The sequence below is a fragment of the Macaca thibetana genome, chromosome 15 (assembly GCF_024542745.1).
Source record: "Macaca thibetana thibetana isolate TM-01 chromosome 15, ASM2454274v1, whole genome shotgun sequence".
NCBI classification, from domain to species: Eukaryota; Metazoa; Chordata; class Mammalia; order Primates; family Cercopithecidae; genus Macaca; species Macaca thibetana.
Genome location: NC_065592.1, coordinates 42,300,451 through 42,313,376, shown reverse-complemented (window position 1 = coordinate 42,313,376; position 12,926 = coordinate 42,300,451). Strand labels below are relative to the sequence as shown.

At 43.6% G+C, this 12,926-nt stretch overlaps 2 protein-coding genes across 2 annotated transcripts in view; one reads left to right on the top strand and one right to left on the bottom strand.

The window, feature by feature from the left end:
• Nucleotides 1-12,287, bottom strand: part of TSTD2 (thiosulfate sulfurtransferase like domain containing 2) — a 33,795-nt gene extending 21,508 nt beyond the window's left edge. Inside the window, exons 1-3 of the mRNA XM_050762164.1 lie at nucleotides 12,189-12,287; nucleotides 6,485-6,698; nucleotides 4,775-5,091 (exon numbers count right to left, since the gene is read on the bottom strand). Of these exons, the coding sequence (XP_050618121.1) occupies nucleotides 4,775-5,091; nucleotides 6,485-6,649 (482 nt within the window). The 5' untranslated portion in view covers nucleotides 6,650-6,698; nucleotides 12,189-12,287. The remainder of the gene's footprint in view (nucleotides 1-4,774; nucleotides 5,092-6,484; nucleotides 6,699-12,188) is intronic.
• A 261-nt stretch (nucleotides 12,288-12,548) lies between these two features.
• NCBP1 (nuclear cap binding protein subunit 1) overlaps nucleotides 12,549-12,926 on the top strand; it is a 39,620-nt gene continuing 39,242 nt past the window's right edge. The window contains exon 1 of the mRNA XM_050762101.1: nucleotides 12,549-12,839. Coding sequence (XP_050618058.1) covers nucleotides 12,806-12,839 — 34 coding nt within the window. The 5' untranslated portion in view covers nucleotides 12,549-12,805. The remainder of the gene's footprint in view (nucleotides 12,840-12,926) is intronic.

Here is a 12,926-nt window from a genome sequence, read left to right as displayed (position 1 = left end):
AGATTTCATGGACATTTATCACTTCCTCAATCAATATTCTTATAATTTCCTATGCCTGTCTTTACTTTAATCTCTTAATCCCATCATCTTCATAAGCTGAGGATGTATGTCACCTCAGGATCCTGTGATGATTGCATTAACTGCACAAACTGTTTGTAAAACATACGTGTTTGAACAATATGAAATCTGGGCACCCTGAAAAAGAACTAGATAACAGCAGGGCCGGACAGAACAGAGTCATATTTTTCTTATTGCAGAAAACGAGTAGGAGAAATATCACTGAATTCTTCTCTCAGTAAGGAATAACCCTGGGAAGGGAATGCATTCCCTTCCCAGGGGGTGCCTACGTACAGCCGCTCTGCGGGGTGTCTGCCTTATACAGCTGAAGGAAGGGATGAAACACACCCTGGTCTCCTGCAGTGCCCCCAGGCTTGCTAGGATCAGGAAATTCCAGCTTGGCAAATTCTAGTCAGACCGGTTCTCTGCTCTTGAACCCTGTTTCCTGTTAAGATATTTATCAATGACAACGCGTGCACAGCAGGACATGAAACCTCATCAGTATTTCTAATTTCACCCTGGCCTTGTGATTTTGCTCTGCCCTTCTGCCCTTGTGACCTTTTATTGCCATTTGAAGCATGTGATCTCTGTGACCCACTCCCTATTTGTACACCCCTCCCTTTTTGAAATTCCTAATAAAAACTTGCTGGTTTTGTGGCTCAGGTGGGCATCACGGAATCTGCTGACATGTGATGTCACCCCTGGAGACTCAGCTGTAAAATTTCTCTCTTTTGTACTCTTTCTCTTTATTTCTCAGATCCGCCGACACTTACGGAAAATAGAAAAAAACTACGTTGAAATATTGGGGGCTGGTTCCCCCGATAATGCCTGAGTGTCTAGGAGGAAAATGGTTTCATGGGCTGAACCCGGGGTCAGTCTAGGGACTTGGTGCCCTGCATCCCAGCTGCTCTAGCTGTGGCTGAAAGGGGCCAATGTAGAACTCAGGCCATGGTTCCATAGGGTGCAAGCCCGAAGCCTTGGCATCTTCCAGGTGGTGTTGAGCCTGTGAGTGCACAGAAGTCAAGAATAAGGGTTTGGGAACCTCTGCCTAGATTTCAGAGGATGTATGGAAACACCTGGATGCCCAGGCAGAAGTTTGCTGCAGGGGCAAGGCCTTCATGGAGAACCTCTGCTAGGGCAGTGTGGAAGGGAAATGTGGGGTCAGAGCCCCAACACAGAGTTCCCCCTGAGGCACCACCTAGTGAAGCTATGAGAAGAGGGCCATGGTCCTCCAGACCCCAGAATGGCAGATCCACTGACAGCTTGTACCGTGCACCAAAAGGCTGCAGACACTCAACCCCAGCCTGTGAAAGCAGTCAGGAGGGAGGCTATGCCCTGCAAAGCCACAGAAGCAGAGTTGCCCAATATCATGGGAACTGACCTCTGGCATTAGCATGACCCGGATGTGAGAGATGGAGTCAAAGGAGATCATTTTGGAGCTTTAAAATTTGACTGCCCCGCTGGATTTAGGACTTACATGGCGCCTGTGGCCCCTTTGTTTTGGCCAATTTCTCCCATTTGGAATGGCTGTATTTACTCAATGCCTGTGCCCCCATTGTATCTAGGAAGTAACTAACTTGCTTTTAACAGGCTCATAGGCGGAAGGGATTTGCTTTGACTCAGATGAGACTTCAGACTGTGGACTTTTGAGTTAATGCTGAAATAAGACTTTGGAGACTGTTGGGAAGGCATAATAAATGTAAGGACATGATATTTGGGAGGGGCCAGGGGTGGAATGATATGGTTTGATTGCGCCCCCACCCAAATCTCATCTTGAATTGTAACTCTCACAATTCCCATGTGTCATGGGAGGACTCCAGTGGGAGGCAAATGAATCATGGGGATGAGTCTTTCCTGTGCTGTTCTTGTGATAGTAAGTCTCACAAGATCTGATGGTTTTAAAAACAGGAGTTTTCCTGCACAAGCTCTCTCTCTTTGCCTGCTACCATCTAGGTAAGATGTGACTTGCTCCTCCTTGCCTTCCACCATGATCGTCAGGTCTCCCCTGCCATGTGGAACTGTAAGTCCATTAAACCTCTTTCTTTTGTAAATTGCCCAGTCTTGGATATGCCTTTATCAGCAGCATGAAAACAGACTAATACAAAACCCTTTTTCAAGCTCTGACATTACATAGGGTAGAGGAATAATTAATGTCTCTGTGTCTTCCCACTTGTTTTTGAAAATAATGTAATTTTCTTTCTTTACCTCTCCTCCCTAGAGAACATACAGAATGGTCTCCAAGAAACCTTGCAAACACGCTGGATGCAGAGGCTCATGCCTGTAATCCCAGCACTTTGGGAGGCCAAGGTGGGCAGATCACCTGAGGTCAGGAATTCAAGACTAGTCTGGCCAACATGGTGAAACCCTGTCTCTACTAAAAATACAAATTAGTTGGGTGTGGTGATGCGTGCCTGTAATCCCAGCTACTCGGGAGGCTGAGGCAGGAGAATCACTTGAACCTGAGAGGCAGAGGTTGCAGTGAGCCAAGATCACGCCATTGCACTCCAGCCTGGGTGACAGAGCGAGACTCTGTCTCAAAAAAATACCAAAAAACAAAAAAAAAACCACAAAACCTCGCAAACAATGTCAACTGACTGGGTATATGCTGCTGCACAGGCTACGGTCTGTGGCTACATATAGTATGTATGTTATTGGCCTAACTTAGGCCTCTAGAATTCTGTGCCTTAAGGATCTAGCTGTTGCCAGTAGTTAAGATCCTGACAGAATGGGTAAAGTGCAGGCAGTGGTGCTAGGTAATACACACTAAAAAGTAACAACTCTGAGGTATGGTGCCCAGCCTCCAAGATGATCCCTGATGACCCTGCCTCCTGGTATTCAGACCCTTGTGTAGTTCTCTTCTACAGTGTACTGAGGTTAGTCTATGTGACCAATAGCATCAATAAAAAGTGATGGTATGGCAATTCTAAGATTAGGTCATAAAAGATTGTGGTTTCCGTTTTGGTGTCTTTGTCTCTCACAAATCACATGCCACGTCATGACAGCACTCAGGCAGCCTATGAAGAGACCCCCATAGAGAGGAATGGAGGCCTCTGACTAAAAGCCACTGAAAAAACAAGCCTGCCACCAACCACATGAGCAAACCTGGAAACAGATTTACTGGCCCCAGTCAAGCAAAGAGATGACTGCAACTTCATGACAGACTCTGAGCTAGTACCACCAACTATGCTGCGGCTGGATACCTGACCCTCAAAAACTGAAATATTGTTTGTTGTTTTAAGCTGAATTTGTTACACAGCAATAATACAGAGGGTTTGGATCTAGAATTAGGAGAGAGGGAGGAGAGGTAACAGAATAGTAAGTCTGAGCCTTCTTAGTAAAAAGATAAACTTTTATACCTTCCTACTTAAGTTCATCCTGATGGCATCAAAGCACTCAGAAAAAGTCCAATCACATTCACTATACTCTATTTAATTATGTCTGAAAGATTCCAGGAAAAAAAAAAAAAAAAAGGTTAAATCAAAGAAAGTTTAGATGCTTTAAAATGTAAGCTACATTACCTGCTTTCTGAAAAATTCACTATGTGCAATGCTACATTCCCCAATAAACCTAATAAATGATGCATTTTTTCTGGATACGTATATTTGAAATCATACAGATAATGATATCTAGCCTAAAACCCCCTTTTTTTTTTTGCTTAGTTTTTCCTGTCCTATTTATATAAAAATGTTTAAAGCATGGCACAGTTTACAAGTGAAATACACAGATCTTAAGTGTAAAGTTTGATCATTTTTGACACAGGTACACCTGTGTAATCCACACCACTATCAAAACCAGAACATTTCCAAGACCTCAAAAAATCTCTTGTGTATTCCCAAACTCTCTGCCAGAACCCTTCTATCATTATATATTAGTTTTGTCTTCAAGTATATGAAATCAGAAAATATGTATTGTGTTGTCTGGCTATTTTCACTCAGCATAAGGATTTTCTCATTCACCCATAGATGTTCTTGAATATTAGCAGTTCACAGCACTTTATTGTTGTGCAGTATTCTTACATGACTATACCAGTTTATTCATTCTCCTGTTGATGGATATTTGCAGTTGTTTCCAGTTTTTGTTATTATGAATAAAACTGCTGTGAGCATTCTTGTACAAGGCTTTCCGTGGACATGTTTTTATTGCTGTTGGTATTATATCAAGGAGTGGGCCACAGGAACGATGCATGTTTAAGAAACCGCCGGCCGGGCGCGGTGGCTCAAGCCTGTAATCCCAGCACTTTGGGAGGCCGAGGCGGGCGGATCACAAGGTCACGAGATCGAGACCACAGTGAAACCCCGTCTCTACTAAAAATACAAAAAATTAGCCGGGCGCGGTGGCGGGCGCCTGTAGTCCTAGCTACTCAGGAGGCTGAGGCAGGAGAATGGCGTGAACCCAGGAGGCGGAGCTTGCAGTGAGCCGAGATCGCGCCACTGCACTCCAGCCTGGGCAACAGCGTGAGACTCCGTCTCAAAAAAATAAAAAAAAAAAAAAAAAAAAAAAAAAAAAAAAAGAAACCGCCGAACACTTTTCCAAAGTGGTTGTGCCATATTACATTCCCACCAGCAGTGACTGGGCGTTCCAGTTGTTCCACATCCTCATTCACATTTGACAGAGTTGGTCTTTCTCACTTTAGCCATTTTAATGAGTGAATTGTAGTATCTCATTGTGGTTGGAAAAATACCTTAAATCAAACCGAAATACAGAATGAAAATCTTACCTTATCAGCTCATCAGGGTTAAAGCAGCTTATATCAGGGAGCCAAGCAGACACTTCATGACTATGTGGAAGGCACTCTTTTAGAGGATTCTTTTCATCTGCAGACGAAAGACTCTTTGAGGAGCTCAATGTCACAGCCAGTTGCTTTAAAATAGAAGCTGTCTGGTGATAAATTTCATCAGCATGTTGTGTTGCCACATGTCTATGGATGCTGATTTGGTCTGTGAATAGTTGCTGACAGCATTTCCACAATTTTTCTTTACATTCAAAACTCCTTTTTGTCGGAACTTCTTTGGTTTTGACAAAAAGGGCAAAGGCCTGCAATTAGATTTCAAATACTAACACTGTTAAATAACCCTAGGTTTACGGCTAATAGAAGTTTCACTGAGATTCCTTATATTATCTTTCCACAGGGGCTTCCAGTTTTATGTTCCATTATGTTATACAATTCTCTGAGGAGTAACACATCTCTTAGTAAGCTTTAGAAGAGACTATTAGAGAAATTAAAACTACGCTTTATATTGAGGAAGTTAAATAACTCTCAGCATAATTTTATTCTTAGGATATAAGGCTCTAAGTTACACTGGAATATACATAATACAGTTTGGTCTAAAATATTACAAATAACACTATCAGCTATTTTCGAAAGGAATACGGAAAGTAAATTATGAAGTATGCTTACCATGGAATATTAAGCAGTCAGTTTTAAGTTATATGGAAAAATATTTATAATATTAAGTGAAAAAAATTGGATAAAATTTGCTTACGTAATGTAATCTCAACCACATTATAAAGTACGTTGAAAAAGACTGGGAAGAAACATACCAAAATATCTTCTTTCTTAGAAAATAATATTACCGTTTTTATAAAAATTATTTATGCTTATTGTAAAACAGAAAATTCTCTTAACCAGTTACCAACTGATGAACATTCAGATTGTTTCTAATATTTGCAGTTAAAAGCAATGTTGAATGAGCATTCCATGCATCCGTCTTTCTATATCTTTAATCACCTACTTAGAACATCCAAAATAAAAATTGAGGGGTCAAAGAGCCTTAAATTTTAATCTGTAATAGTGACTTCCAGGAAAAATGTACCAATTTATACTCTAACCAGAAAAGCATGTGGGTGCCATTTTATCCACAGCCTCACTGAGTTCTACCAGTATCATCAATATTTTTAATGTTGGTCCAAATGAAAGGCAAAAGAAATGCTACCCTATTTTTTTTTTAAATATCTTTGATTAGTAGTAATGCTGAATACTTTTTCCTGCTTATTCTATTTGTTTATTTCTGGCTTGTCTGTTCACATCTGTTGCCTATTTTTCCATTATGGCATTTATCTTCTTACTGAGATGGAAGTGTTTTTAGTGATCTTTTGTTGATCATAGTTACCAACTTTTTTCTTCACTTGTCATTTGGTTTTCAACTTTATGGGTTTTTTTTGACCTGGGGGGTGGGGAATGAAAACTAATCCATCTGTCTAGGATTCACCCTCCTCAAGTACTCCACTATGGCTATTCCAGGGCCACACTTGCCTATGATTACCCTTTGCCTGGGATTACCCTTTGCCTGGGATGGAATTAACATCACTGGTTAATGTCCCTGACTAGACTGGACCTTGAGCTGGAGAGCATCCTTGATAAGCTACTTCTAAATGTATCTGCATTAACCACACACACATGATCATGAAACATTCATAGGAATTCTACCTTTTTCTTTGCAAATGAGTATTTCTTTTTTGTACTGCCATCTAATTCTGCTTTGAGACTGCTGCTGGGATTAATAAGACTCGTATATTTTAAATCCAGGCCAGAAAATCTTAAAATGCAGGTCTCCAGGTCATCTCCTTGGTCTGGTGAAGTGGAAGAAGGCATCTGGTTGGTTGCAACAGTGAAGCAGATATTCCTTTCAGTTAAAGACCTCCTAGAATATAAGAAAGAAGCAGCCATGCTAGTCTTTGATTACTTCTTGAAGAAGATATGAAGCTAATCAATCATGCAAATTAGCATGGGCAAAGTAGCCCAAGCTAAGCATTCATTTACTTACTAAATCAATAGTATTTACTTAGCAACGACTCTAAGTCAAGCACTATTCTACGCACTGAGAATATAGCAGTAAACAAAAGCAAAAGTTTCTGTCTGCTTAGAGTTTACATTCCAGTGGGGTGAAGTAAACAAGTGGATAAATTGATTTTTTATTTTTAAAGTCAGATGGTGAAAAGGTTATAAAGAATGACCAGCAGGGTAGGGAGGCAGTGATGAAGGAGCCCTTCGAACACAGAGGGTAGGAAAAGCTTTTCTGCAGCAACAGCATTTGGGCAGAAACCTGAATTAGGGAGCGAGCCATGCAGACATTAGGGTAAATAATACCAGAAAAGCACCAGGTACAACCCAAATCAATCAAGCTGTGTGCCAGTACCTTCAGTTATAAACGCTTTTTTCTTTTTGCCCCCTAATTTCAGGGCTATGCAAATTTCCTTCCTTAAAAGAAATAGTTCCCAAGAGAGCCCCACTGTAATGAGCCAGAAGAAATGTCAAAATCCCTACTGTGGCCAAATCTTGTCAAAACGGACACACTACAACCATCATACTGTATTGGTTCTTTTGTAAAGCAAAGGTTACAGGTGACAAGCACTAAGAGGCACACTGAGAAAAGGCATTGGCTTTGGTTTGTGCTGCAGCAGTTTGCCAAGCATGTGAACATGGGCAAGCTACTTCTGAGTTCTAAATTTCTCTTGTGGAAATTGTGCATTGTAGTATCTATATTACAGTACTGTACTGCGCACTGGAAAGAAATATTAATATATAGTGTCTGGCATATACTAGGGTTCAATGAATGGTAATATTAGTAATATTTTAATTTAATGCTGTATTTTAAATTTAACATTAACATTTTCTTTAAACATTAGCTGTGACAGATTATATTTTCCAAAAATGGCTGCAGCAGTATTTCTGGTCCATTTCCCTAAGCCTAGGCAGGCTTGTTAACTGCTCCCAAAAATAAAATGTGATGGAAGCAATGCTGTATGACTGAGGTCGGGTCCTCAAAAGGAGATGCCAGCACTAGCTCTCATTCTGAGATGCTCAGGCTGAGGAGACCAACCACTGTGCTGTGAGTAAGCCAATCCAACCCATGCAGAAATCACACACAGAGAACCAGGTGGAGAGGAACGGAGGAGGCCTCCAGCTGACAGCCAGCATCAACCACTAGACCCTTCAGATTCCAGATTGGTCTCTGAGCTGAGAGCAGAGACAAGGTGTTCCTATTGTGCCCTGTCCAAATTCCTGCCCCACAGCATAACAACTGGTTATTTCATATTACTAGTGAACTGGCAAAGCTAGTTTCTTGAGGACAACATTGAAGGAGGCAGCCAGACGTGGACACTCAAGGTTGTGAAAACAGTAACATGCAAAGAGGTCCTAAGCTCCACAAGAAGGAGCAGAAAAAGCACCCCTAAGAATGAGAAAAAAGAATGTGGGAGATACTGGTGACAAACTTTGACAATTCACAACTCTGTCTACAGGGTACCTCAACCAGGAGAAGGCAACGAGGAGCAGTTTATGTCTGGCGGAACACACACTGCTTGTTAACAATGCTGGATGGGATTGATGGAGACTACACACACACAGACACACGCAATACCAACTTCCTTATGAAGGACCTTTGTTCCTTGGATTCATAAATTAAGATGTCACTTGCACCACATAAAATGCATCTGAATCAGCTAAGTGGTGCTTCCATGGGGCTCAAAATGAGCTTTGTTCTAAGGGTAAGGCAAGGTAATACAGATTTATTAAACCCCAGTTCTCCTGTATTTGAAAAATAAGTGGAAGAGACTGGGTGAAGAAACACTACCTTCTTTGGCTTCTCTTTCCTTTCTCATGAAAATCTCTTTCATTTAAAGTCCCACTGAAAAAAGTACATCTCTAACTCTACACAAACCTATAAGCCTCCCAGACAGAAGAAAAATAAGTAGAAGAATCTTATTCAACACACTTCCTCCATGCTCAAAGCTGTTTTATTGTAAAGGTAGAGAAAGAATATATATCATTTCCAAATTAAAATTCATTCAGCAAATATTTATGGAGGGTCTTCTAGGTTCCAGGCATTGTTCTAGAAACAGAGAACTTACTCACCTATAAGGACAGTGCATGTGGGAGGTAACACTGTAGAAAGGAATTACTATCCAATCCGATCCCACCTCCAGCATCTTTCCCAATCTCCCTCTATATGACCTGATGTGGTCTGTCCCAGCATTTATGCTTTCCGCTGCTTTGTTTCCTTTACTTTTTCATCTCTTTCCCTCCCCATATGCTTACTATGTATAGCAAGACTGAGTTCAAGTGTTACCTTTCACTTATGTCTTGTCTGCTACCCCGCGTCACTGCTTCCTTTGAAGGCCTGAAAAACTTAAGTTTCTCTATACTCTAGGCTCATCTCTGACTATGCTCCCCATTCCCCATCACATATCCTACTCTGGCCACAGTTCTGCAAATGAGCCCTGTTCTTTCCTGATTCAAGGTCTCCACACCTGGGTGTGGGGTGCCTTTCCCACCACCCCAAAATGATCTCCTCAGACTCTGCATCTTTTTTCAGTCTCAGCTTATTTTCATTTACGTATATACTCTGAACTATTATTATTTGTGGCACCTCTGCTATGTGCCAGGCCCATGGAATAGTCCTGGGAATGCAGCTATGAATGCAACAGTTGAAGTCCCTGCCCTCTTGGAGCTTATATTCTGGTAAGGAGAGACATTAAGTAAAAAAAAAAAAAAAAAAAAAGAAAATACCAGCTAGGGATAAGGGTCCCTGCTTCTCAGTTTCCTTTGCTGGCTCTTCCTTATTACCCCAACCTCTAAATGTTGAACTACTCTATATCTATACTTACCCCACAGGTGATCTCATCTACTTCCAAGGACTTAAAACTATATTTGCCTCAAAATAATTGGGTGAGAGGAGGTAATATCAACGAAACCAGAATATTAATGAATTAAGAATTACTGAAGTTGATGAGTACATGGGGATGCATCATAAATTTTCCCTACTTCTGTAAATATTTGAAAATTACACAAAAAAAGAAAAAAGGGAAACATAAAGGAAATTTTATGTTTAGAATACTATACAATAAATGACTCCAAATTCATATCTTCAACCTGGGCCTTTCTCCCAAACTACAAATTCACATACCCCACTGCGTGTGAAGCTAGCTAGCTTCAGCTTCTAATACAACTGTTCAAAACCAAACTCTGGTCTTCCCTAGTCTTCCTTATCTGAGTACAAGACAATTTTATTCTTCCGGTTACTCAGACAAAAAAAAACTTTGGGATGATTCCTGACTCCTTATTTTCTCACACTATCATTCACTTGTTCAGAAAATCCTATTTTTTTTTTTTTTCTTGAGACAGGTCTCGTTCAGTTGCCAGGTTGAAGTGCAGTGGCATGATCTCAGCTCACTGCAACCTCCGCCTCATGGGTTCAAGCGATTCTTCTGTCTCAGCCTCCCAAGTAGCAGCTGGGAGTACAGCTGGGACTCCCAAAGTGCTAGGATTACAGGCATGAGCCACCATGCCTGGCCAGCTTTGCTTTTGAAGTACAATCTAATCAGATCACTTTGCACCATCATCTTCACTACCACCCTAGTTCAAGCTACTATCATTTGCAGCTTGAATTATTGTAACAGCAGAACTATCTTCCTCCTTTGGGAACCAGAGAGGTAACTATTAAAAAATAAGTCAGACTGGCCCCGCACAGTGGCTAATGCCTGTAATCTCAGCACTTTGGGAGGCCAGGAGTTCAAGACCAGCCTGGTCAACATGGTGAAACCCCATCTCTACTAAAAATACACAAATTAGCCTGGTGTGGTGGCGCATGTCTTTAATTGCAGCTAATTAGGTGGCTGAGGCACGAGACTTGCCTGAACCTAGGAGGTGGAGGTTACAATGAGCCAAGACTGTGCCACTGCACTTCAGCGTGGGCAACAGAGCGAGACTCTGTCTCAAAAAAAAAAAAAAAAAAAATTCATACTCCAATGACTTCTCAATTTACTCGGATAATGTTCAAAGTCCTTACAGAGCACCTTCTCCCTACCCCTCTGATCTCATCTACTAGTCTCCCATTGTTCACTACCTATGATGGCACTATTTGGGGCTATTCCTGAATGGATCGTTAGAATATATCAGCGCCACGAGAGCAGTGGTTTTCCTTTGTTCACCTCGACATCCCCAGCATTCAGAACTCTGCCTGGCACCTACGAGGTGCTAAATGCTAATAAATACAATATTCGCTGAATGAAATAAAACAGCAATTGGGTAACCAAAGAAGTCCTCACTAAGGACCTGATATTTGAGCTGAGACCTAAGTGACCAAGAGCCAGTCACGCAGATTTAGAACCAGAGACCTTCAGGTAAAGGAAACAGTATAAGTTCCTAAAATAAGAACAAGCTTGACTTATTGTACGAACAGAAAGAGGGTCTGGAGTACAGTGAGGAGAGGTAGAACTCCACAGGCCATGGTATGGAGTGTGCAATGGAAAGTCGAAGGAGACTTTTTTTTTTTAAGACACGGTCTCGCTTTGTCCCCCAGGCTGGAGTGCAGTGGTGTGATCACGGCTCACCGTATTCTCGACCTCCGGGGCTCAAGGGATCCTCCCACCTCCGCCCCCAACCCTCCCCTCGAGTAACTGGGACTACAGGAGCCAAACACTAGGCCCGGCTAATTTTTTTTTTTTTTTTTTTTTTCCTGTAAAGACAGTGTTCGCCTCGTTGTCCAGATGGGTCTTGAACTCCTAGGCTCAAGCGGATCCGCCCATGTCGGCCTCCCAAAGTGTTGGGATTACAGGCGTTAGCTACCCCGCCCGGCCGTCACAGGAGACTTTTAAACAGAGCAGTAACACGATCTGATTCAGGATTTGTGTTGAAAGGAGAACAGGCAGGGTTTACAGATCATTGTTATGTAAAAAGTGAGGGAAAAGAGCTAAGAAAGACTCTCTAAATTTTTGGATTAAGCAGCCGATGGATGACGTCATTTACTGAAATGGGTAAGACTGAAAGAGAACTAGGCCGGGAGAGTGAAATTTCAGATGGCCATGGACAAAGCAGATAAGCCAGTATGGTACTCATAAAGACATCAGGGCAGGGGACGGTCACACACAGGCATACAGGTACCCAATAACCCTTGATTACTAAAACAATCATTTGTTCCTTCTTAAGCAAACAACTTAGGGAAAATGACGGCCAGCCGGCAAGCCGGGAGCAGCACGCTCGCGTCAGGGCCGGCCTTTCCAACCCAGGGGGAGGCACGTGCGGCACCGCCTCCCGCCCAGGCCCCACCCCGCATGCCGAGCTTGGCCCAACCTCTCCGCCCACTTTTCCCAAGGCGGCAAAAGCCAGAAAGTGGGAGTAGACGAGCACATACCCGCCAGTCCTGATCCTTTCTTAGGTCTCTCTTCCCTGCACTGTTTCCACCTAGCAATTGTTACCGCTCACCGCCCTGCAGTGTGTTCCCCGTCGCGTGTTTGGGTAGAAAAGCTCGTTCGTGACGTCACCAGGCTCCGGAAGTCTCCTGGACGTCGGCGCAAGGGCCGCCGGGAAAACCATTGAGAAGCCCCGGAGGACCGGCCTGAGCGGAGGCGGGGACTAGAGCGGCCGCCGGCACCACCCGCCTTCAGGCGTACGACGACAGCGGTCCGGGGTCTCTGACTGGCCGAAACGGCGGCACTTTCTGCGTGGCCCCGGAAGGACACAGAGCGGAAGGCGGGAGAAAGAAGCAGCCGGCAGGCGGGGGCAGCCTGAGGGGGCGGTTGCGTGTGTGCCCGACGCCCGTAGCCCACTGAGCTTCCTCACGCCGGCTCTCGCAGCGCCGAGCCCACCCGGCGGCCTCTCCTGAGCTTCCGGGAGCCGTGGCGAGCGAGTGCGCCTGCGTGCCGGCCCATCCGCGCGCCTCGCAGCTGTCCTTGCGCCGGCCAGCGGCAGGACAGTTTCCTCGGCGCTTACCGCCTGGTTTCTGGACTCCGCGGCGCACCGGAGGGCAGCATGTCGCGGCGGCGGCACAGCGACGAGAACGACGGTGAGTACCTGCAGCCCGGCCGCGGAGGCCGCTCCCGGTTGGGAACCGAGGCTCGGCATCTTTGAGTGTCCATGGAAGAGACTGGAA